Source organism: Eleginops maclovinus, chromosome 5 (genome assembly GCF_036324505.1).
Source record: "Eleginops maclovinus isolate JMC-PN-2008 ecotype Puerto Natales chromosome 5, JC_Emac_rtc_rv5, whole genome shotgun sequence".
Taxonomy (NCBI): domain Eukaryota; kingdom Metazoa; phylum Chordata; class Actinopteri; order Perciformes; family Eleginopidae; genus Eleginops; species Eleginops maclovinus.
The window spans coordinates 6,638,722-6,665,476 of record NC_086353.1 but is presented as its reverse complement, the minus strand read 5'-3'; the positions used below and the strand labels follow the sequence as shown (position 1 = coordinate 6,665,476).

The 26,755-nt window shown below is 40.3% G+C and overlaps 1 protein-coding gene across 1 annotated transcript in view; it reads left to right on the top strand.

Moving 5' to 3' along the window:
• Positions 1-26,755, top strand: part of nr3c2 (nuclear receptor subfamily 3, group C, member 2) — a 69,046-nt gene extending 42,291 nt beyond the window's left edge. Inside the window, exons 4-9 of the mRNA XM_063883615.1 lie at positions 2,678-2,794; positions 5,127-5,471; positions 7,001-7,145; positions 13,885-14,015; positions 20,662-20,819; positions 21,540-26,755. Of these exons, the coding sequence (XP_063739685.1) occupies positions 2,678-2,794; positions 5,127-5,471; positions 7,001-7,145; positions 13,885-14,015; positions 20,662-20,819; positions 21,540-21,695 (1,052 nt within the window). The 3' untranslated portion in view covers positions 21,696-26,755. The remainder of the gene's footprint in view (positions 1-2,677; positions 2,795-5,126; positions 5,472-7,000; positions 7,146-13,884; positions 14,016-20,661; positions 20,820-21,539) is intronic.

Sequence of the window (26,755 nt, the reverse complement as noted above, 5' to 3'; positions counted from 1 at the left end):
ACTGAAGTCTCCGTTTTATTGCAAGGCAGTTATTTGCATACTGCTGGCCTAGTGGTAACAACAATAACATCTTTGCTATGCCTGTTTTTTTTTGATAGTTTGGTATTTTTGTTTGGTATGTAATTTAGGTTGCATAAATACTCCTGAATGACGATCACAGAATTGACCAAATTCTTTGATAGTGGATAATTAAATGGCACAGATCTATGAGAGGGACATAGTTACTAGCACAACCCTTACTTAATGCACATCTTACGTGTACAGGACTTGCTTACAAGAAATCTGCACTACTAAATGCCATTCAGAGAGTCAGTGGTATTATTGATGTGGGTCTGCTACTGTGTCTGAGGCTATTTACACAATCCAGGCCTGGCCACCTGTGTCTATTGGCTGTTCGATAATGTCAGGTTAAAGGCTTTATTTTAGCAATGACCTGAAATCTGTCAGTGTTTTGTTTGTAAAGCAGATGCACTGTAGCTATGCTAGTGGCAGAAGGCCTGCAGGGCAGATAACCTATGTCAAAGTGGGATCCCCATAGGAAGCAGTATTTCCCTTTCAGAAGACTGCCTTCATAACTGATGTATGCAAGGGCTGACAGACAACAGAGGCTACTCTCAGCGGGTTGTTGCCAGATTGTGAGATCATTAGCTTAAATTAGACGTGAGTGGACTCCATTAAAAAACTCTTAGTGTCGCCATGTAGTGGAGAATGCTGACAGAGTGTGCATTGTACTCGCAGATTTACAATGTCAAATTGGATACATTATGAGCAATCTTCTATCTTTTTTATGGATTAAAATGGAGATCTTTGTTTATGTGGCACATGACTCAAAGTAACTTCAAAAATTCACTTTTTTTATAGAACTTTTTTTTTGGTAAGGTAAAACTGGGAAAGTAGCATTCTTCAGGAGCCTACCACCTACCTGGTTGAAAAGCAAATGCACATATTCAGAGGTAAATTGCCTGCGCACAGTGCACAAATAAACACACACAAACACAATGACTTTGCCTGTCTCTTAAAGTGTATTTCACTCTAACAATTATTAACAAGATTCACAGGAATGAGCAAAGCAGTTGACAGGAAGGCTACAGAGTTTTTCAGAATGGCCAATTGGTCCGGCCTATCCAAGCGAGTGAGTGTGTGTGTGTGTGTGTGTGTGTGTGTGTGTGTGTGTGTGTGTGTGTGTGTGTGTGTGTGTGTGTGTGTGTGTGTGTGTGTGTGTGTGTGTGTGTGTGTGTGTGTGTGTGTGTGTGTGTGTGTGTGTGTGTGCGCATGCATTAGGGAGGTGGGGAAGGGGATGGCTGCGTTGTGCTTCCTGTGTCGCAGTTTACTGTTTTTTAGAGCAAGAAAAATGGGCTTATGTAACGGTCATGTGATTTAGCCAGAAATAGTGGTGGGGCTACAGCTGCTGCCTCTCCTCCTGCAGCTCGGTTCCTTGGCTTTTGGCAGAAGCCAGACAGACACACTGCGCACTACTCCTGTTAGCTCAGAAAACAACTTCTGCTCCGTCCTACACACACATACAAATACTGTACTGTAAATGCAACAAAGGCAATGCACCAAATGTACATGTTTGGGCAAACTGCATGTAAACAACTCACAAGCTTTCATGCTCAGACTTAGGTCTGTGCCAGAAATGTCAAGTACTTCTGAAGAAATAAATGATGCAAGGCAAATTTGCGGGGAAAAATATATTGATAGACATTGACTGGCATTCATGTGCATGCACACAACTATATGTACACAATCTGAGATGTACTTACAATTTTATATAGCAACCCTAATAGAGCGTAGCTGTGTACAGGGGTCATTGGGGGTCACTACATCACACTATACCACTCCATCTGGGTTGTGTCGTGAATTCCAATATGTGTGTATTTGTTTGTGAAAGCCGATACAACAATTTTTTAAAATTAATTGCCAAGTGGAGCAGCCTTGTGTGTGTGTGCATGCGTGAGGGTGTGCATACATGTGTGCGTTCGGAAGTGAGAGAGTGGAAAGTGAATGATTGTATGTGTGCACGAGCATGAGCCTGTCTGTGTGTGGGCGTATGGCGCTCTGAGGCTGGCGGACGTGTGGAAAAAGGGAAAAAGGAGGGATGGAGACACAGGCGTAGAGAAGGAGAAGAGTGGAGGAGTGGAGGAGCTGTACAGTGAAGAACCAGTGAAGCGAAAGGAAGCGCTCTGAAATGGGAGATCATTGGGTTTAGCTAAGGGCTAGGCAGGAGGCAGGAGGGATTCTCGCCATGTTAGCATCACTGTCAGGAGTAGTCTAGCTGCAGCCACTGTCCTGGTTCCAGTGAATATTAATACCATCATGCCATATACTGTAAAATACACCATTAGTCGTGCGTTGTAGAAAGTGAGAGCGGAATAATCACAATTTCAATCATTTTCACAGTGATAATTATGAAATGTAGATCTCTGATAATGCTAGACATTTCACGGGTTGTTGTGTTGACCTACATTACAGTCGATGACAGAGACTCGAATCAGACTTTTACTTCTGTTCGTGCAATCACATTTATACAACTGTTATTCAGTAATGCATACGTTAGCCTACTTTATCTTCTTTTTTGTTCCTTTTTGATCTTTGCTGACCATCCCTCTGAAAATATCCCAAATGCTGTTCTATGTCAAACTGCATGTGTGTAACGCTGTGTCATGTCTTTCTGTAGGTCAGCACAACTACCTGTGTGCCGGGAGAAATGACTGTATCATTGACAAGATCCGGAGGAAAAACTGCCCTGCATGTCGTGTACGGAAGTGTCTGCAGGCTGGGATGAACCTAGGAGGTGAGGAGTCACACCCCCGTTACAGATTTGCCCTGTCACGTGTCTCGGATCTGGCATTTGAGTCAGCCTTGCTTTGCTTATAAGAAATGATATGAAAAAGTAGGTCTGGCTGTATTCACAGGAGGCCCAAGGAGGATGCTGAGTCATAGGATGTTTGTGTATATGTTTGTATATAGTATATCTGAGGAAATATGCATAATGCATTTACAGAAGGTGTCGATCTACAGTACTCTACACAAAGTTACGGTATTGTATTATGAGGAAAGACGACACTAGATGTGGAATGAAATATATTCATTTATTGCCACTGGCTTATTCCAATTCAGGGTCGCAGTTGCAGAAGACTAAAGGCATACTGTAGGTTTGTAGTCCATTAAAGTTATTGGAATTACAAATGTTATGCTTCACAAGGAAGCTACATTTAAACATGAATGTAGTATAGAAACATTTGCTAGAGCTGACAAATTACTTAAGATAACAAGGGGTGGCCAAAGGGGAAAAAGATATGCAGCTGCTGATACTGAGAGTAGTGCTTAAACACCCTTTTTCTGATGAAGTGATATTTCTGGAGCTTTATTAAACTGAAAGATTATTTAAACACTTGTTTTTATGCACAGTTGAAAGTGCAAGGCAAACCCAGGTGTTGACAGAAAAGGAACATGTTCAATAGGATGTAATAAAACAAGCATAGGAGGACTATTATTAACCTTCAGTGCAGTATGAAACGTGTTTTATCTGGATGTAGTTCTAAAACAGCAGTCAGATTATTATTGCCAGGTTTTACTGAAGAATCTTAAACAACAAAAAACAGTACAGTGGTCACAATGATGTCGAAAATGAATAAATATTTCAGTAATGAGTACAGGCTTGTTTGCATTTTGTTCAAGACCAGTGCCTTTGAATATTACAGCACATATTAAATCTAATCCTGACCTCTGATAACAGAACATGTAATACACAAAAGGGCACTGTTTGGAGTAATATAGCGTACAGGCAGCAGAAGACGCATTGCAGAGCGAAAGCGTGGGTACAATAAAGTCAGCTTAAACTTCAGTTTCACTCCTTCACTGCCATTTACTATGAAAAACAAATAAGATACAGAGACATCTGACGCGGTCTAGCCACCTGTGACAATTCCCCTCAAACAACTTGGTTGAAATGTAGAAAGGAAAACCTACTAAAAGTGCAGCTAATTGTATTTAATTTGCATGCTGCAGGGTAGCTAGTGAATTTGACTCCAAGTGTTACTAAAGTCTGATTTAAGTGTCGATTATATTTCACATCATTAGTCCAAATCTGCAAAGTAACTAAATATATTGAATACATGTAGTGGAGTAAAAGTACACGATTTACCTTGAAATTGTATTAAAGTAGCAAACCATTGAAATACTCAAGTCTCTCAAAATTGAACTTAAGCCCAACTTTAGTAGATCAAAACATATTGAATCAATTCAAAATGAGACGAAACCAGTGTGTACTAACAATAACAAATGACTGTTCACAAACGGTAAAGCAAACACCAACAGTAACCTTCACTAACGAACATTTCTTTAGCATGCTAGTTTACAAGAAGCAAGACTTACCTTTACGAGGTTATGCAGTGATTTCCCCGTATCTCAGCAGTGAAAGCAATACTCAGGTAGAGAGACGTCGTGAATCAAAAAACGAAAGGACAGGTAAACTCCATCTTCAGTGACATGGTTTTTGGACAGCAGTTGTTGCTGGTAGCAGCAGTAGCTAACATTAGCATGTTTAGTTCATGTTAAATATAGTAACAATGCGTTGTGTGCGGGTGTAGTGATGTGAGCACACCTGTTAGCACGTAGAGGAGTTAATTTTGCCTCTACATGCTAACAGCTAACAAGTAATTCTCCTTCTTCTATTTGTTATACTTATTCTTGTAGTTGTTGTATTTCTTTTTCGGGTTTTTATAACCACTAACGTGACAATATGAATTGTATCAACGTGTATTATAGTAGCCATGTTAGTTTTTTATTTGATCTCTGTTTAAAGTTGACTACACAACAAACAGGATTATTGTACTATTGTTGCTATTTGCTTTTACTGGACCTAATACACAATTGTGGACACTTTCGGATTTCTCATTCACACCTAAACATTTACAGTTACAACCTCCTTCAGTTACAGAGTAAACAGATTGTCAGGAAACTTTTAACATTTAAAATCAAACATCTAATAACAGCATACACTGTAAATAAACACTGTACAGCAGTTTTTTCTCCTAGATGGAACATATTTATGTTAATAAATGCAAAATACATATACAACATGGAACAATGTGGTAATATGTTTTGTCTTTTTTTCCACACAGCACGGAAGTCCAAGAAGTTAGGGAAGCTGAAGGGTGTCAGCGAGGACCTGCAGGGCTCTAAGGATGGCCAAACTGCCACAAGTGGCGTCGGAGGCGGTTACCTTTCGTCAGAGAAGGAGCTCAACGCTAGTGCTGCCAATGCCCTGGTGCCCCACGGGCCCGGGGTGGTGACACCTTTTCTGCCACCCTCCATCTGCAGTGTGTTGGAGCTTATTGAGCCTGAAGAGGTGTACTCTGGGTATGACAACACGCAGCCCGACACCACTGACCACCTGCTGTCCAGTCTCAACCGCCTGGCCGGAAAGCAGATGGTACGCATGGTGAAGTGGGCCAAAGTACTTCCAGGTTAGTGACCACCAGAGCGATGTGCTGAGTCCTTAAAGCTGTTTAAGAGAGGCTTTTTTTAAAGACAGAATTGGTGAAGAGCGAGGAAAAAGTGTCCTCAAAGACACATTTTGAGAAATGAAAGTGTGTAAAACATGTTATATTTTATGGTGATGGTTACAGCAATTTTTACTTTTGGAAATAATATTGTTTTATAATGACTTTTTTGCGACAAAGAAATAAAAAATTAGACAGGCGTCTTTATGGATGATTAAAAGAAAATTATAAGTGGTAAAAATATCTGTCTAATAAATCAAGGGGATTCTAAACTGTAAATATAGAGAGGGCTTTTATCGAGAATAAAATGCCTAATTTTTCACTTTTGCTATTTTTCTCAGCAATTTTAATTTAAAATATAAGGGCAGGAAATAATCCAGTAAAGCTTCAACAAGATTAGAAAGTAAATCCAATTTAACCATTAAAACAAATCAAGATTAAGATTTCCATTCCAAAATCATTTACATTATCGTTGTCAGATGTTGAACAGAATATCTAATGTCTATCTCGTTAATTTTAACCTATAAACCGCATCACTGGAAGAAAAACATGTTTGAAATGGGATAAACAAGTTACCCTAAAATGCCAGTCAGTGGAGACATATTGAAAGATGCCTCACAGGTAGCTCTTTGAGGCTGTTTAATTTGCTGTATTGCAAATATTTGATACCTCCACGGTGTCTGCTTGCCATATCCGGACGTATAAATAGAAGGAGAGACAGACAGAAGGGTCAAAATGAGTACCTTCGACTTTCAGATGCCTGCATTCTGCTAACATTCGGATGTGGTAGGGCAACATGGTCCAGCATTGTTAATACCTGCAATTCATTCTCAGGGAAGTCAGACTCGTTGTCAATGTGACAGATTTTATTAGCACATACTTTCTGATGTCTTGGTGCCTTTAACTTTGCCCAAGAAATGAAAAACAGGCATCTAACTGTACTATATTCGTATTTTAATCATCAGCCAGCCCTGTACTGAATACACAGTGTCAAGCCAAGCATTTGACGTGTCTTTTAAGCAAATATAATTTCACTAATGATTGTATTTTGCAGATAAAGATGCATATTAGCTAAAATAGTCCTTAAGCCTTTATAAGTCACTTGTGTGTCCTCAGTTGGCCTATGTTTTGCATGAGAAGGAGTTTCTTGCCAGAGTTTGATTGAGCATTTGGCAGGTTTCCTATTGGACTCTATTTTCGGAGTTCCATAGACAACAAGCCAATAACCGGAGGCCTTTTGGGATTCGCACAAAACAAGAATGGATGAATACTTTTCATTGGCTGCCATGTTTAAACAAAATATATCCACAAAAAAAGCACACTGTTGCAAAATACAGAGTAAAAAATGCATGAACTGACAAACAGGTACACGCATGCAGCACACACAGTTGAATTCTTTAAAACCAATGTGTGAGTGTTGTCGGCTACATTTAAACATAGTGATTTCCTCTCATCAGTTCTGCCTGTGTCTGTTATGTGTTTTTTTGTGTTAGGTTTCCGAGGCCTGCCCATTGAGGACCAAATCACCCTGATCCAGTATTCGTGGATGTGTCTGTCCTCCTTCTGCCTCAGCTGGCGCTCCTACAAACACACCAATGCACAGATGCTCTACTTTGCCCCTGACCTCATCTTTAACGAGTAGGTCTACTCTTCCATATCTGCAGTGTACCGCACACATCACGTTACTTTAAGATATTAGCCATCATGACATTAAGCAGCGGCCATGATGTAAAAAATGTTTTTTTCAAATGTAACAATGAGAAGAAGTGAGCCCAGGACCATCACCTGTTTTTATAGCACAAGCCTAAAAGAAGTTTTCTGTTTTACTCACACAGAAAAAGGCTACTACAGATTTGTCTTTCAGGCATTTCATTAGTAGATACAGTAATTAGTTTAACAGTCAGGCTTTGTCTGTTAGTGTTTAGTAGTTTCTGCAAATTTGAGCTCCTAATCAAGTGCAATTTAATGCATAAACATTCATTTTGCAATTATAATTTTGGGGAATAAGGAGTATATTTTCCTTTAGCACTATTTTGAGCATGTTATTATAATTTCAGTCAGACAACTCACGTGCTTCATTAATATGTTTATTAGAAGTAGTACAGACGTGGACGAAATTGTTGGTACCCTTCCGTTAAAGACAGAAAAACCCACAATGGTCACTGAAATAACTTGAAACTGACAAAAGTAATAATAAATAAAAATGTATTGAAAAATAACGAATGAAAATCAGACATTGCTTTTGAAGTGTGGTTCAACAGAATCATTTAAAAAAAGAAAATACTGAAACTGGCCTGGACAAAAATTATGGTACCCCTAGAAAAGACTGAAAATAATTTGACCACAGGGTCATGTTAAACTAAGGTGTGTCCTGTAATTAGCATCACAGGTGTCTTCAGACTTGTAATCAGTCAGTCTGCCATTTTAAAGGGTGAACAGTAGTCACTGGGCTGTTAGTATCATGGTGTGTACCACACTGAACATGGAGCACAGAAAGCTAAGGAGAGAGTTGTCTCAGGATATTAGAAAGAAAATTATAGACAAGCATGTTAAAGGTAAAAGCTATAAGACCATTTCCAAGCAGCGTGATGCTCCTGTGACTACAGTTGCACATATTATTCAGAAGTTTAAGGTCCATGGGACAGTAGCCAACCTCCCCGGACGTGGCCGCAAGAGGAAAATTGATGACAAATTGAAGAGACGGATAATACGAATGGTAAACAAAGAACCCCGAACAACTTCCAAAGAGGTTAGAGGTGAACTCCAAGGTCAAGGTACGTCAGTGTCAGATCGCACCATCCGCCACTGTTTGAGCCAAAGTGGACTTAATGGATGACGGCCGAGGAGGACACCACTGTTGAAAACAAATCATAAAAAAGCGAGACTGGAAGTTGCCACAATGCATCTTGACAAGCCACAAAGCTTCTGGGAGAATGTCCTTTGGACAGATAAGACCAAACTGGAACTTTTTGGCAAGTCACATCAGCTCTATATACAGACTCGAAAATGAAGCATACAAAGAAAAGAACACTACCTTGAAACATGGAGGAGGCTCGGTTATGTTCTGGAGCTGCTTTGCTGCATCTGGCTCAGGGTGTGTTGAATCTGTGCAGGGTATCATGAAATCTCAAGACTATCAAGGCATTCTGGAGCGAAAGGTGCTGTCCAGTGTTAGAAAGCTTGGTCTTAGTCGCAGGTCATGGGTCCTCCAACAGGATAATGACCAAAAACACACTGATAAAAACACCTAAGATGGCTCAGAACAAAACGTTGGACTATTCTGAAGTGGCCTTTTATGAGCCCTGATCTAAACCCTATTGAACATCTGCGGAAGGAGCTGAAACATACTGTCTGGAGACGGCACCCTTCAAACCTGAGACAGCTGGAGCAGTTTGTTAACGAGGAGTGGGTCAAAATACCTGTCGACAGGTGCAGAAGTCTCATTGAGAGTTACAAAAGTCGCTTGATTGCAGTGATTGACTCAAAAGGCTGTGCAACAAAATATTAACTTAAGGGTACCATCATTTTTGTCCCGGCCAGTTTCATTATTTTGTTTTTTAAAATGATTCTGTTGAACCACAATTCAAAAGCAATGTCTGATTTTCATTCGTTATTTTTCAATACATTTTTATTTATTATTAATTTCAGTGACCATTGTGGGTTTTTCTTTCTTTAACGGAAGGGTACCAACAATTTTGTCCACGTCTGTATGTAGTTTGAGTTTGGCGTCTAGGCTCGGGCCTCATCACTCCACATATCTACATAGAACATTGAGTGATGATTAGATAACTAACCCCCGAGCCTACAGGTGGAAGCTGGGTTGGAAGCTGGGTTGGAAGCTGGGTTGGTGGTGGGGCAGCATCACCAACGTGAACGCATTAGCAGCGTGGAAGCAGCAGTAGCAGCAGCTGCATTAGCAAGGCAGAGGTAGGCAGACCTGACAGCTTAAATAGAGCGCCAGATTCAGGGGACTATGTTTGGTTGGTTGCGAGAGTGGCGAGGGGCGTTATACGCGAATGTATCGTTGGTGCTCGAGTTGACTGCCTGAACTAGCTCGCAGGCTTCGCCCCATACCTGGCAGCTCAAAGGGCCAAATAGAGTTTATGCAGTAAAAGCTTGTTTTTATGCAGCTGTGGGTTAACGTTAAACAAGGTCTAAATCTTTCACCTGATTTTTTAAACTTCACAAGGAAATGCTTTAATACTTTTCGATGGATCCCTAATTGCATAAGGCACCAACGTTGAAAGCGGAGCAAGTGCAGTCAATGGTCCGCTTGATCTGTGTTGATGCGTTAAAACAACAGAGCAGGTGTAGAGGAAATGTATGTGGGCCTTTTCTTGTTGGAGCCGTGGTGCATGGCAGCTGATGAGTTGGATTTAATAGAATTAATGAAAAAGGAGAACAGCAGCCTCTGTAGGCAGCCTGCTGTAAAGGAGCGGCTTCAGTCGGGGCAAGTTTAAAAGCTCTAAATAATAGCTTGTGTAAGCGAATGTCAGTAGGTCAGTTTGTCCCAAATAAACAAATAACTAAACAGCAGCGCAAATGCCATTGTGCAACACAGCTTCAGCCTCTGTTAGCTGGTGTTGTGTCCGATTGAGCTTACTACAGTTAGTAAAGCATTAGCTTGCTACAGCAAAGATCATCTAATCAATTTAGTGCAAAATGGATCGCAGTTTCAAAAGAATTATCTTTTTCCTTCTGTGACATGACAACAGCTTTTTAGAGATAATCAAATTTGTAAAAGGGACTTAATGGTTTGTGTCACTTGGCAAGTTCAGTTTGAATCAGTTCTAACAGAGCCAGATAGTGGAATAACACGTGCATTTATGATAACTTAATTTTCAGGCTTATACAAATAAATCAAAATGTATATCTTTTAACTGTAGTGTGCTCTACGGTTAAAGTTGCTGCAGTTGCTGCGTGTGAGGCATTTACAGTGCGCCTGTCCCACTGACGGATGGGCCTGGCAGAGTGAGGAGATGAAATGTAGTCCTGCTGGAGATGGAGGTGGCTTGAATGTCACTGCCATCTCCACTCCATGTTTTTTGGCCTGTTATCGTGTCGAGGTGTGTTGCTGGCTTGTTGTTACCGCGCACCTCTCTCTGTTGTTTAGTTAATTGATAAATCTGTCAAAAACTTGGGTGAAACTGGTCCATAACTTAGATTTCAGGGGGTTTGACAATGTACACTTGTTTACTTAGCTACTTAGTGCTTATTGACTCCGTGCATTCAGGCATTTATTGAATAGACTCTCCTCTCACTCCGCTATTAGAGTTGAGTGTGTCGCTGATTGAGGGTAAATACTGCAAAGACAGAGCATTTTACACTAAAAACAAAGCAAGCCTGCTGTGTCATTTAGTCTTTGATGGTGTGTGTTTTTGATTATATGCGCTCACTCATGATTTAATTAATGTTTCAAGTAGCAGTGGAGACATTTACTTTATCAGCTACATGAAAAGTAATTCAGTCAGACAACTCACGTGTTTCATTAATATGTTTATTAGAAACAGTATATAGTTTGAGTTTGGCGTCTAGGCTCGGGCCTCATCACTCCACATATTAACACAGAACATTGAGTGATGATTAGATAACTATCCCCCGAGCCTACAGATGAAAGCTGGGGAGGAAGCTGGGGTGGTGGTGGGGCAGGCGAGCATCGCCAACGTGAACGCAGCAGCAGCAGCAGCAGCAGCGAGGTGAACACATTAGCAGTGTGGAAACAGCAGTAGTAGCAGCAGCAGCAGCATTAGCGAGGCAGAGGTAGGCGGATCCAACAGCTTAAATAGAGCGCCAGATTAGGAGATGTTTGGTTGGTTGCAAGTGTGACGAGGGGCGTTATGTGCCGATGTATCATTGGTGCTCAAGTTGACTGACAGAACTAGCTCGCAGGCTTCGCCCCATAAATGAAAAGAAAAACATGTCAGTAATATTCCCAAAGAAATGGCAGTAAGTAACACTGTCTATAGATAATATAGAGAAGATTAATGACAAATAACAGTTGGTTTTCTGTCCTCTAAGAGAGCATTTTTTATGCAGTCAAAAATATCCTACTAATTTGAATCTACATTTTAAACATGTCAAGTCAGAGACAGCAGCGTGCGACTCTGTAATTGTCTGCCAACACAGAGGGCAACGACCGGTGAAAATGGCACTTTTAATGTCATTTTCCAGGCAAGAAGTATAATTAGTTAGTCAGCTGAAGCAAATTGAACAGCTAAAATTGTACCTGTGAGAGTAAATGTCTATCCGTTCAGATGCTATTCAGCTGGTTCTTGTTTGTCAGTACCACTACTAACAGAAAACCCCGTCCATGACTTCTTAAATCCATGGATGTATAAAGAGAACTGGAAACAGCGTCAGCAGCATTAAGCTATTCTTTCTTATTAAGGTTGCTCAGTGTAGCATGAAGCCTTAATGGCCTGACTCTCGAGAGCAAAATTACCCATGTCTGGGCCCAAAGAGTGTGCACACCTCAGTTTTTCCTAAGCCCCGCCTCCAGTGGGGAGCGTCACAGTCGATCTCTGCTCAGTCAAATGAACAGAGAGAGAAAAAAAAACACATACATACTGGGTTTTAGCGCATCACAACCTTTAGACCTTAATGGATTAAATAAGGGCTATACAAAAATAAATGATCCCCCTATTTACAGACATCTCTTTCCCAATTTAAGTCAATTTGAAAAGGTCTTTTGTTGTTGTGCCTCCGTTCGACCACTAAAGAATGTGCTTCCACGCCCGTCAAACTTTATTGGGGCTTGGTTAACTCCCATTAAGTGGCAACTGTATATTGGCCCATCCACTCATAGGCCTGAAGTTTTTTAAGTTATCCAAAAATGTGAACTCAGTATGTTTTGTTAGTTTATTTGCCACAATATTCAAGTTTAAAAAACACGTTTCTGTTGTGGTTTTTCTGTTTTGTTTTACACATACTTTTCCAAACAACACAGTCTGTTTGCTTTTTCCAGCTATAGGTGAATCTGAACTTTTTCTTCAGTTATGTGCTTCTTCCTGAATCTTTTAGCATAGACACAGCGAGTGAGTGTGAGTTCAATACTGAGAGAGAAACAGAGTGAGAGATGAGAAAGAGAGAGAGGGAGAAGGTGAGAAGGAGAGATTTCTGCCAGGTTTTTTTTCTATCCTTCCGTCCTAAAACCAGCAGCTCATTTTAGGCAGTGATTCAGCAAAATTGATTTCAGGAAGAGAGAGCGAGAGAGAGAGAGAGAGAGAGCGAGAGAGAGAGAGAGAGAGAGAGAGAGAGAGAGAGAGACAAAACGTGTCGAGACTTCTGAAACTCCAGCCCAAAGTTGTATCATATGATGTTATGCTGCTTGCATACACAGTGCTGCAAAAACAGGTCTGCTTGTCTCCCAAACGTTCGGACTGCTTATCAGTCATTTAAACGGGCTCACAGACCAAGCGGTGAAGTAAATACTCCAAAATCTGTCCTATGCTTTAATGGAAATATAATGCTCTCGTTTCCATTTGGCTTCTCCTGGCCCCTTCCATCAAATGTTTAGTCTAGTTGTTATCAGAGAAAAATCTCCTCCGTCACTGCCATGTAATGATGCAGTTTTACTCCTTCAAGTCATGCCACGTCACTTGCGTTTAATTACTCAAGTCTCTATGTGATAGTGATTTATGGCAAAGCTAAGTTGCTTCTGAAGCCGGAGATTTTCTTGAATTTGCGGCATCTGCACAGCACATTTCTGATTGGCTCACACTAATGTTTCTTTCCTGTTTTTGTGAACTCTGTGATGTAACCAAGATCATTTTTGGTGATAACATGGTACATGAGGGAGAAGAGGAGTACGACATTTTTTATACATGACGAGCATTTGCAATTGCTCTGCACAGTTAATGATGCACGGTCGACACATCCATGCACGCAAACCTGTTAGGCAAACATGTACATCTCTGTTAGCACATGTTCATGTGTGTATCATTTCTGTCAACACTAATTGGTTAACATTAGTTGGAAAGGACACATCTTTAAATATGTTTCTATGGAGACTAGGGTTAGATATGGGTTCTTTTGTAGGATTGCCCAGCTTTAGAAAAGTAGTGCATCTGTGCTGTGATACTGTACGCAGCACTCTGCTATCTGGGATTTGGTATTCTGCTCCAAGCCCAGACTAGCAAGATCCTCCTCTGCGCTGTGTGAAAATATTTGGTCACAACGACCGCGTAAGAAACGAATTAGGAGTAAGTTACAACGAATTGTGACATACAAATCTAAATGAATAATCAAGTCGATAAGTGAGTAATAATTGGATTGTAACTGATACTGATGCAGGAGTTCTGAAAGGCAAACTCCTCTTTGCGAAGCCTCAAATCCTTTTCTTATCACATTTCTCTCCTTTGTTTCTGTCTTTCTCCAGGGACCGCATGCAGCAGTCAGCCATGTACGACCTTTGTCTGGGCATGAGGCAGGTGAGCCAGGAGTTTTTAAGACTGCAGCTAACCTACGACGAGTTCCTCTCCATGAAAGTCCTTCTGCTTCTCAGCACAGGTAGGCAGTGAGCTGCAGGCCCTGCAAGCGCACTCACTAATGCATAACATACACTGCATTGTTTGTTTGTTTTTTCACCAAAAGCACAAAATACCAACTGTACAATACAATGTATAATGTATTGTAATTGGGAATTCAGTTTTTTTAAATCACATTTAGTCAGCATCAATTCCAGGCAAAAATTCATAGAAATGTCAGGATCTCAATAACATAAACAATAATATTAATGCTGGCTGTAAGGCATACAGACATGTGACTACTTACAGATTTCAGTAACAGTCCCACTGGATAACAGCTCCCACATTTCATCACAATAACTAAACTGTAGTGTCCCAATTAAAGCTGATCATTTTTTGGAGATTTAATTTAAGGTGGATGCTCCTTTTTTCAGATGCTGCATTCAAAGTCATCCCAACAGTGTTCAAGTGGGATGACTCAGGGTTTTTTGTTTAGTAGATCAAGGCAGCCATGTCCCCTTGAACTATTTCTGGACTAATGTTGCTCTATGACTGGGAGCTTTTGTCTCGTTGAAAGCACCTACTCCTGAGAACTGGGCTGCTCAAATAGGCTGTACAAACACCACACACAGGTAAAGGTACGCCGGCCAACAGCTCCCACATTTCTAAATCATGAGACAGCCTCTCACATAGGAAATGTATTGATGAGGTGTCTTGTAATCTGTAACATCCACAGGACACCTTTGCGACTGTTTTGGTAGCGTTTGTACCCTCCTTCCTCCCACCCACGGTCGTGCCAGTTACATTTGTATTCATGGTAATCTGTTCACATGCCTAACAAGCGTGGAAATAGACCTGATGTTGCATGCACCTGTTTGTGTAGCAGCATACAGTTTATGCAAATAGGAAAGGGATCAGTGTCTCTGAGCGAAGGGTGCTCTGTTTCATATTTTTTGATTCTGTAATTGCCCATGGACAACAGAACACATCTATCACTCACTAAAGAAGGTCCCGTCGTGTTGCCGCTCTCTGCCAAACTGCGCCCACAGGCACTGAAGTTACACACAGAGGATGTGTTGGGCTAAGTTGCTCACTTGGAAACTGAAAGCACTGGTTTTTCCACCACTTCAACACCCTGTGACCTGTCAGTTCAACAGTAAAACAGTTAAAACGTCTGTGATGGCAGCTGTGTCGTAACTTCCGTCCACACCTACTTGCAGCTACACAAAGTTCAGAACTCTCTGGGACCAACAGGTCCTGCTGCAGGCGTGCATTTATGCTAACATCCACGTGGTGCCCTTATCTGTGTTTGTCTTTTTGTGTCAATAGACTGGCGATATTTAGAGAGGGAGTGAGGTGAGGATAAAGGCGGGAGAGGGCGAGTTTGGGAAGCTATTTGAAGATTCTGCATGCTGGCCAGATTTCAAACTCTTTGGACGTCAGCACCAATGCCAATAAGCGTTAATATTCATTGGCAGAATATACATTTTTTCGTAGGCCTCTGAAAGCTGTGCGTAAATGCTGAAAACAAAACCGGGTTTTAACTTCATCCTCACATTAAAAGTTTTACAATTTCACATTCATTTTTTAGCCAATCAATGACAACATCAATCGAGATGAGTTATTTGAGTGCAGTCATAAAATAAATTATGTATCAATTAATATTATAAGCCAGTTCAAGGTCAAAACTGATCATACAGTGCAATTGTAATTGTTGAAATTTCATTGGCTTTGAACTAATGATTGATGAAACAATCATAATGAAATGAATTAAAACATCTGGCCAAATGTTAAGGTTATTAAATTACCTTTTAATCAAGTTTGAAGCTCTCTTTGTTTTTGTAAATGATTGCACTTGGTCGTCTTCTTTTTAATATAATACACATAGATCAGACTTCAAATGCAATCTTGCCGTTTCTAAAACAAATCATGGAACAGTCTCATATCTGAAAAAAACAGGCAGTCTTCCAGTTTTTTAACTTTAACCATAACCAAGCAGCGTTATTTACTTTAAGTAGTACATATTATACAAATACATTATTTCAGTGGATGTTTGAGCACATAATATATCCCTGACAAATGGTATACTCTTGTTTTGGCTTCAATGTACATGGACATATGGAAGGGCCGGTGTGAACGCATTTCTCTGACATAAACTCAGTGTTGTTGAGTCATCTGGAAGCAGGGGAGCTCCAGCTGGACCTCAGCTATTGGATGTTGGGAGAGATGAGGAAGAAAGAGAATAAAGAGAGGATGAGAAACCAAGAGGGAAAAGGGAGATTTAAGAATAAAATCAGACAAATGTTGACAGTGAGAGCTTGTGCTGGTGAGAAAGAGACAGGTGCATAGCTATGGGGAGAAAGAAAGAGAATACAAAGGGGCTAGGGGGGTTGGCAGAGCCAGGCCTTCTGTTGCTGTGGCCTCCCTCTCCTGTTCTCACTGGTCCTCTGGAGGATTTCCAGAGAGCCCTGCTGTACTTAATAAAGGCCAGTCAAGCACCAGGCAAAGCTCTAAGACCTGCTATTTTTCTTTACTTCCTTCAAACCCAGGGCTGGAATTTTGAAGTAGAGGGTGCAGATAAAAGAAGTTGAAATGCAGAATTGAAACAGGACATGTAAGGTGCTTTAATCTGCTCTGGTTATTGGATTTAGTGAAAATATAGCGGTAAAATATGACAGAAGGGGAAGAAAGTAATCATGCAGTGCTTCATTTCTATGGATGTGCAGCAGAGACTGTCTTGTACCATATGGAGACTCAACATACATTTCAGCAAAAGCACTTCTGAATATTTCTTTCTTCTTTAGATTGGAGCTGAGGCAGTTTAGGAAGCCCTTTTAGTTACATTCATTTAGAGGTAATGCTAGGGCCTCGTGAAGGAGTAGCAGCAGAAATGTTTACAGAGGAGTTGTCAGAACTTGTCAGCTGAGCAAGTAGTACGGAGTCATTGAGTGTGTGTGTGCCTTTGGTCTGGTTTGAAAAAATGTTGTGTTACATAGAGAGGGAGAGAGAGAGAAAGAAGAGAGAGGGAAAGAGGGATAAAGAGAAAAGAGAGAAGGGCTGTTGTTCCTCTCTGACCTTGGCTAAGGTTTCATGGAGCCTGCGGTGTCTCATGACCCTGTTTGGATTTAGTACAGGGGCAGAGGCCTGCCAGTTACACTCCTCACCTCTACAGAGACGTGGATATTACCGGAAATGATCCCGTTCATTTGTTCTCTTTCCAAACCACCACAATTAAAGCAGGGCGAGTGTACAGTATACTAACAGAGGTGTGACACACACTTTTTTACATTTCATTAATCATTCATCAACAAAGTAATTCTATTCTATTACGCAAAAGCCTGATCAACGCCACAATACAAGTTATCAGGTTAAACCAAACATAACTCTTCTAAGGTGACTGTTAGGCAACATCATAAAACATACCATAATTCATGCTCGTTTGCAGTTCTCTGATGAAAAGTATAAGGTATTAAATCTGAACCGCATGCCACCCTGTCAGTGTGGTATGTAACCCGGAGCAGGAAGCTGCATGTCCTTGAGCAACAAACGTGGTAATGGCATCTCCTTGCAGCCTGCGCTATGTTTGCCTCTTTATTTGAAGTGCATTAAGAAAAGAGCTTTCCCTCCTTTTAGTGTACATAATAATGAAGCTGCACAACATATAGCGGAGTTGAAGAGGCTTTATACCTGCAGAGAACATCCAACCTCCACCAATTACGCTGATGTAAATGCCCCATTTGTAGGCCGGTCAAGGTAACAGCCCTGAATGCGAGGTTAGTTTTCATTCAGTTGTGTATGGGGGTCAGTCAGAGGTGAACAAAAGGTTAAAATTAGGCCCCGGTTTTAGCACATTCTCATCATGTCAGCCATGAAATAAAGCAGAGAAATGTCCGCCTTTGCAGCAGGTTCCATCTGTTTTCATATCTGCTTCCCTCAGCCTTGCGTACGTTATTTTTATTGGCGATTGCGCAAGAAGGGTAGGGGGATAACATAGAAAAGGAAAGAAAGAGAAGACGTGATGAAGCCAGACAAACACACTCTCTGATTTATTGACCTACAATGATCTGTTCGCAAAAAGATGCAATAATAACTGACAAGAAGCAGGGTTTTGCTTGTGGCTATTCAATCTTCCGGACTTAAACCAGGACCTGTCAGTTGTTGCTTTTTGCTAGTGTTGCTACTGAAACATACTGAAGCAAGGGAAGCACATGATATAGCTTTTGAAAGGAGGTTTTTTTTAACCACTCTGGCTCAGAATTTCCCATTCTGCTGTAAAAGATATTTTTGTAAGGTTTCAAAAACACGGTAAAATATTTATAACACATTCACACCATTGCAACATGTTAAGCCATTCTGTAAACACAGAGGGTCTGATCAGTGCCTTTGCTGACACCAAAAAGCCTTTATTACAGGAAACAATTAGTTTCACCTCTACTTATGAATCACAGGTGTAATTAATACATCAAATAATTGCTGAATCTCTTTTATAAACACTGTTGTAAGAGTGGAAGGTAAAATATTCTGTGAGGCAAAGTTATATTAGGCTAAGTTTTAGGTATAAGATTATTGAGAAGCAGTTTTTTTAATTACAGTATAACCAGAACTTAATTTGGCTACTGTAGGCAATAATATACCTTACAAATCAAAGGGACATTACATTACAATTGATGAAAATATATCCAACTGCCATGAAGCATTCACATTTTTGTGCATGTAAACGACCTGTAAAGGCTAAAATCCCTTTGTCCCCCCCCTCCCCCCACCAGAAACATCTCCATTAGACTCCTTTGTTTACTTCAGTAACATAGTGACATCACTATGTAAAACTCCTGCTTCTATCTAATAGTGCTCCCAACACATTTTAAATGATAGGCTATGGGGCGGGACATCTGTAAGCAGTTCAGCAATCACAACAGAGCCGGCCAGCTAACCAATCAGAGCAGACTGTGCCCTGGTTTCAGACTGAGGGTGAAAATAGGTTTGCCAACACAGGCAGTATGAGAAAAATAAAGAGCTTTTTGAACATTAAAGCCAGTATCCATGTCACAGTAAAGGAGCAAAATACAAATATGAACGTGAAAATGAGCAGATTATGTCCTCTTTAACAAAGTCACATTGGGATAACATTGGGTATGCTGTAAATGTGCAAATCTCAGTGTAGGCTGAAGGTCAACTGAAGGCGTTCCCTCTGACTGATCTGAGGTGTGCTTTATGAGGGAGGCGAGGTGTTTCTTAATCTGTTAGCCAGCAGCAGAATATCATTTAGGAGCTTTGGCAGACTTCCATATCTGTGACTTTGTTCTCCTGCACAGGGGGAGAGAGAAAGATATAGACATTGCGATGCATCATTGTGAAGTTGCTGTACGTCGTTCTTCATATTCGTCTCAATCTTTCCTTCGACACGTTTTATTTTAAGTGCTTTGGTGCATGCATCCAAATCATTACGACGTATAGAGTTTGCAGCTAATTTGAACAAACTGCTTGAGGAATGAGGTTGGGTTGGACACAATGATTAGGCTCTTTAACACACCGAAGCATTGTTACTCTCTTTGTTTTTCAGCTGTCACTGTTGCCTTTAAATCAATGGCTTCCAGTATTTCAGTTGTCTTGCTTGAATCAGGAGCTACACACGAAAACTAATTACCTCTTGTAATGGTGAAAGTGGTTGTAATGAATTCACTAAATAGGCTTAAACTGTCAACACAGGAAAAATATCCCAAAAAAGGCGACTGAGTGGGAGTCGGAGCGTAATTCACTGAGCACCTCTAATTACCCTTTACGCAGTTACACACTTCCACGTTAAAGGAACAGACCGGTGGTCGCGCATGGCTTAGCCCATTAACTGCAAATGGTGTTTAATGTGCATTCTGTCATACGTGTTTGGACTGTACCGGTACACTGCAGGTGACGTTATACTCGTTTCAGTATGGTCGGAAAATCAGGTCAGAGAGACTTGGAATTTGCTTCAGAAACTACCTTACCCCGAGTTTTATTTTCCCAAATCTCTGTAAGAGTTTGGATTTTTTTCAACATAAATTAGCCTATTTGTAAACCAGGTCTCTTTGCTGATTTTTCGAGGTAAATATAATTAAAAATCCACTGGATTTACATTTTTTATTTGTCCTCCAGGTTTGGTATAATGACATCATTTATGTTAAATGAAGAGATGTTTGGATCAAATTAGTTTGATTGATTTCAACACAAAGTCAGTAATCTCAAAAATAGTCAACAGTCCTTCCTTTTAAGGCTTTAACCCACAGCAATATTCATACTTAGTCCTAAAACAACAGCCAGCTAGGAGCGGACATTAGAAACAAACATTTTGAAATGATGATGATGGTGTGGGAATGTCCCTTTAGACTAATCCAATGAATGAAAAAGCAGACAAATCAAAGTATCACATCCCATTGACATATATGTTGGCAAGAAGTAATATGAAGTAAGCAAAACATACAATGATTTAATATAGCATTGATTATAGTGCTGTTTTTTATGCTCTATGATTGTTTGACACTTATTATGTCAATTAACCTTCCAGTTTTAATAATCTCCTACTGTAAATCTTCTGAGTATCCATAAATGTCTCATATGAAATGTTTTTGCCAAAATTGGCCCATAACATTTCAACCTTAATTGTTGTCCACCTTGTAAATCCGGTTAATGACAGGAGGATTTGTTTTGTTTGCCAGTTCCCAAAGAGGGTCTGAAGAACCAGGCGGCGTTCGAGGAGATGAGGGTTAATTACATTAAGGAGCTCCGGAGATCAGTGGGAAAAGCAACCAACAACTCTGGCCAAACCTGGCAGCGCTTCTTCCAGCTCACCAAGCTACTGGACGCCATGCATGATGTAAGTACCCCTGCCCTGTCTGCCTCCCCTGCCAATGGCCTACAGACCAGCACAGGCTTCCCTTGGCAGCCCCTCTGTATGACATGCCTCCACACACACCGCGAGGGTGGTGTCCAGTGGCAATTTGGGACATGTTATGGGTGAAATGGCAGCATAGTGGATTAGGGTAAAGATGGAATAAGGATTATTGCATCCCAATCTCTCCCTGAGGGGGAAGGTTATTTTGGAAGAGGCGTTAACCAGCCTGTATTGGAGAATGGAACCGAACGGGATCAATGCAAGCTCGCTGTTTATTGGAGCAGAGCAGAGAGTGGTCACTGTAGCAAATGTGCTAAATCACTGGTCTTTTTTTATGCATGGGGCAAACAATATGTGACCGTGTAGGCAAAGCCCCAGAGAACGGAGTGTTTTCAAGCGAGAGGTCACGGAGATAAATGACCAGAATTCAATGACCCAAATGACTGAATGACTGAATGGGGTTAGTGATGAACAGATGACCCTTCTTTAAAGAAAGGTTGACGAGAAAAATAATATGTCGCCCCCATGTGGTGAGCCTGAGAGACATGTAAAGGATGTAAACACACCCATAAAATTATAGTGAACCTATATACTTAGAAAAAGCTTACAAATATTATTCTAAATTGTCAGATGTTAAACAAGCGATAAAATCTCTAAAGTGTGCACGTGTTTAATCATCCATTGTTTGTCTGTTTTTTCCAGCTTGTGGGGAACCTGTTGGATTTCTGTTTCTACACCTTTCGTGAGTCCCAGGCCCTGAAGGTGGAGTTCCCCGAAATGTTGGTGGAGATCATCAGCGACCAGATACTCAAGGTGGAGTCGGGCCTTACTCACACAATCTACTTCCACAAGAAGTGACTCTCTTTGCAGAAGAAACAGAAGTGTCATTAAGAAACTGGAACACAAGAGGAAGAAGTTCAAGAGTATGAAATGTGCGAGGAAAGGCCAGACCAGTCGGCCCGCACCTGGACCGCAAGTTTGCCAGCGTCCGCGTCTTTGGAAAGTGAAGTGGCGTGGTGACAGGAGTAAAAAAAAGGGTAGAACTGATTAGACCCTGGCAGGCACTACGAGCAGGTATGAGCTGTGAATAGATCGTGGAGCCGAGCGCGGCATGCAGAGAAGGACTTCAGAAAAATGTGACAAAGCATCCCGAAGTATTCCCTCCCCCCCGCCCCCCACAGTCCCCCCCAGTCCCCCTTCCCCAAAGAACAGTATTTTCTATGGAGATAAAGCCATACATTTCTTAGGCTGCGCTAGATGCATTCACTGCGCACACAAACACAAACACACACACACACACGAACACAGTGGGATATCGATACACATGCTGTCCACATGCCTTCACACAAACGCACAGATGCACTCCACATGCACTAAAATCAAATTCCCTTAAAAATCTAGAGAGAGAGTTTTTGCAAATATTAAATGTGGCTTATGCAGTCTTTCACAAACAATAGCACTACAGAAAAAGAAGATATGCCAATACTTAGATTTTGCTTTGCAGTGTAGCATTGTACTGCAAGAGTACAGGGCAAAAGACTTTGTGAGGAGGAGGTAATTGTAGAAGGAGAGGCGAAAGGTCTATTTGAGTATAATCAAAGGGCTATACAAGCATCATCATAAGCTGAATAATTACATTAAATTTATCAAATCCAAGTTTGAATCTCAATTGGTGTCATAACAGCCATCATCAACATTCACATACTGAGTTTTTTTTAATTCAAATATGTAGTAAAACAATCAAAACTAATATGCAAAAGTCCAAAGCTAAAGCTGTTTGAATCTAAAAAATGTCTCTCTTGTGTAAAGAAAGATTGCACGTGAAGCTCCCATGTCATCAAGTCACTATTTTAGGCATTGTGGTGTAGAACTAAGACGATATTGACAAACAATTTTACCTTTTTGCAAAAAGTGGACAGGTGTGCTGCAGAAAGAAATCTCGCATTTACGCCGGTAATGGATTTGACTGAGGTGCATCCATAGTAATTGTGTTTTGTGTTATCTCCAGAGCAGCTGTCCAAATGTCTGTTTTTACTCACAATGAAGCGAAACCAGCCCTTTGTGAACCAACACTTATCTACTCTTCCCAGAAATAATAAAAAGCATTTTATAAAAGTGTGTTGCAAAGGTTTAGTTTTTGACAAGCCAGTCATTTTACATTAAGGTGCTTCATTTTCTACAAAGCCAGGCAAAAGCATAACATGTACAGTAACGCGCAGACGGTCCATACAGTAGACTAAATGGACACGCAGTTTAAACACACATACTCTCTGTAAAGTTGATATAATCCCAAACGGAGCATTACTCTGCAGTGCTTACAGCAAATGGCTAATGTATCAAAAACCAGGCAAATGTGTACAGGTATTAACAACTCCTCTTCAGCGGTTGTACAGTTTCGAGGTACTTGTTGATGAATGCTTGATGAGGAACTGTTGGTATTATCACCTTTACTAATTACGTTTATTTCCTTGCTCTTTATCTTTGGGCCAAGTACTACTATTTTAAGTATGGCAGGCCTAGTCATCTGGACCATTACCTTGTCTCACACCCCACTGCTTTCTGGATGGTTGTACGACATAACTATGATGCTACTGAAAAGCGATAGCGCCGATGGGGTAGAAAAACAGTGGGGGCGTGCGATCTATTGTTTTGTTTTTTTGTGCCCTGTGAGTGCGTATTTACATTTGTGTATGGAGTGAGAATGGCTTAAGTTTTGTGTGTGTGAGTGTGTGTGTGGTGTTTTTTTTTGTGTTTCTGGCAATCATTTGCATAGTTGATCTGCTCTTTCAGTGTGGGTATTATGCATTTATGTTATAGGATTAGCCATATCCTATTTCCACATTTAGATTTGCACAAAGGCGACACAATGTGAAATGAGGCATTAGCGCAGCTAGCAGGAATTGTCTTGTTTTGATAAGCAACTGGGATGATGTGAGGAAAGACTTGCTGCATGGTCACCCAGCCTAAAGTTAGACCACATGACATCATTAGCACAGCCGGTTGCCGGAGTGATGTATTTGTGGCCCCGGCTCTTGTAATAACACCGTGGTGCTACGCCACCAGCTCTCTTATGAGGCGGTAATTGAGTGAAGATTGGTGTACAAAGAGATGGAGGTGGCATGATCACAACTGTCATTAGGGACTGTACGGAAATTATTCGGGGTGTTCAATAAAAGGGGGAGGGTTATGTATTTCCTAATTTCGTCTCAAGGGAGCGTTGTTTATATTTGTTGCGAGAGCAGAGGGAGGCTTCTTATCTCGTCCTACAATTATGCTTTCATTTATTTTGGGCTGGAATTATTGTGGTGCTCAAGTCTATCAGTTCTCATGATGATTTCTCCAATCAGATGACGCATTGAGCGGCTTTTAACCAACTTCTAAGCAGCTCTTATTTAAAATTGGAAACTGGGTGTATATTTTACTATTATCTTATGTTTCGATACATATATGATTTTCATTTGTTCTCGGGAGAGTACCAAAAATCTGAATAATGCTCTGTTGGGCTCGGCTCTCTGTTCAGTCCCCCTCCGCTGCCGGATAGATTTCGTACAGTCCCTTGTCGGAAAGGCCTCATTTTATAATCTGTCTATAATCTGTTGTGCATTTATTTTCAAGTTGTGAAGGACCCTTAAGCTAAATCTCTCACTGTTTCTTTGATTTGCCCCTTTTATGTCCTTTTTAAAGAATTAAAAATACTGTCTAAAGGTTCATAGGATGAATAGGGAAAGTATTTTTGAGAGAATTATATTTTGCTGGAAAACAATATTTAAGTACTTTGTCTAAAAATGATATCCTTTTTGTAAAATGAAATGTTAATGCATGCTTTTTGATGAGATGTTTACATTGTATTTAAAAAAGGGAAACTTGTGCCTTTTTATCTCACCTGATTTACAATTTTACAGTATATATTGTAAATAATACAGCAAGTCCTTATGTTGAGTATAGTATAAAACATTTCTACTTTAACCATCTTGTTGGAATATTGGAAAAATGTGTGTTTCCCACTCGCCATGTTCTGTGTCGGATCACAGAGAAGATTTTACAGTGAAGGTTGGCGCCTGAACGGGCCGAATAGAGAAATGAATGTATCATACATTGTGAGAGACGTACTACCTGAATGTTAGAGAGAGTACATTTATTATCTTCTTATTCAGTAACGTTATTTGATTTTGCATCTTTTTTTTTTAAACTTTTTGCATCATTGTTCAAGTGGCTCAAACAAAAAATAATAATAATCAAAAAGTATTTCTTTTTGTAACAAGATGTGTCAAGTGATGGATCCTTGAGTTGTTGCTGTTGAAATGATTTCCTAACCCGTGGCGGTATTGTTGATGAGCACCACAATAAAATCAAGAAATCACAAACTATTCAAACTGGAAAATGTGAAAGAGAGTTCTTTACTTTTCAGTTTTAGAGAAGCTAAACTTAATGCACACATGAAATGTAATAAAGTAATCAATGTAGAAAAATGTTGACAAAGTTAATCCAGTTGAAATTTGACTGTTTTTGACCAGTTTATAAACTGGACCTTTTGCACTAACCGCCAAAATAAATTTCAATCATAAAACAAAACCCAAAGAAAATACAAATCTATACACATTAGATCCCTGATTATACAAAAATAATATCAATAATATTCTCAATCCCGTGGTCAAGCCTTCTGCATTCCGGATATATATTGTTAGACCTTTTTTTCTAAGGCTATTTTTCTTTTAAAATAATAGTTTGACATTTTGGAAAATACATGTATTCACTTTTTTGCTGAAAACTGCTGGCACTCATGTCTGTTCGGTAAATATGAAGCTACAGCCAGTACAACGTTTGCTTAGTTTAGCATAAAGACTGGAGGCAGCAGGAAACAGCTTGGCTGGACTGTCTAACGGATTAAAAAAAGTACATTTACCGTTGTTTCTTTGTCAAATCAGTAGAAAGAGTTAGTAAGTTGTAGTTCTATGGGGTTTTTGGCCGGATTGTTAGGAAGTCATTGCACTTGGTCAAGATATAGTCCAAGACGTCATCCCCCAGTTAAACAATAACTTTAATCACACTTTTCTGTAAGAGTTAAACAGACAGATAACATGTTCATTAGTGAGCTTTAGAGCTGCTGGTTAGCAGATTGTGTTTGCTGTAGACAGTCAGGCTACCCTGGTTGTAGTTTTTATGCTAAGCTATAAAAAGGGCAGATAGTCATCCACCCTGACCCGGCTCTGCTCGATGCTTCTAATGGAGGAATGATATGTGAGGTCTTCGTAATCCAAAAAGCCAAGACCTGCTTTTGGAACGTGTCATGAGATAACTTCTTATTGAGTTGTGCAAGCTAAGCTAAGTGTCTCCTGCCTGTAGCTTTTTATTTATTATGAATAGATGACATAGCTATCAATCTCCCTGTGTTCCTCTGCAACAAAGCAAATTGTCAAACCTTTAAAGGAACAAAAATGATTTAACTATTTATTTACTGGAAGCCAATGGACACCTTCTGCACTGATATATTTGATAGTAAGCAACGCCATTTTCAAAGCTGTCTTCGTCTTAATTGACTTCCTTCAGGCATGATGAATGACTCAGAACGTGTTGAGCTTTTACACAGGTCACCATCGCGTCACTGTGTGACGACTTCGCCATTTTCTGTTCACGGTGATAAATCGGGTGAAGAGAGACTAAGCCATATCTCCACAGCCATGGCAGTGCATTTCTTATTAATATGAACATATATACAAATGCTTTTTTTCAATTCCAAAAATGACTTTTTACTCAGATGCTTTGTACAATATTTCTCTCAATAACTATCCATCAAACATACGGTAGACATCCTTCACCATAAACCAATAAAACCAGTTACAACTGTATATCTTGATGCAGATATTGCCATAATGTGTCTGCAAAACTATTGCAAGATTCTAATAAAACTGTTAAATTGA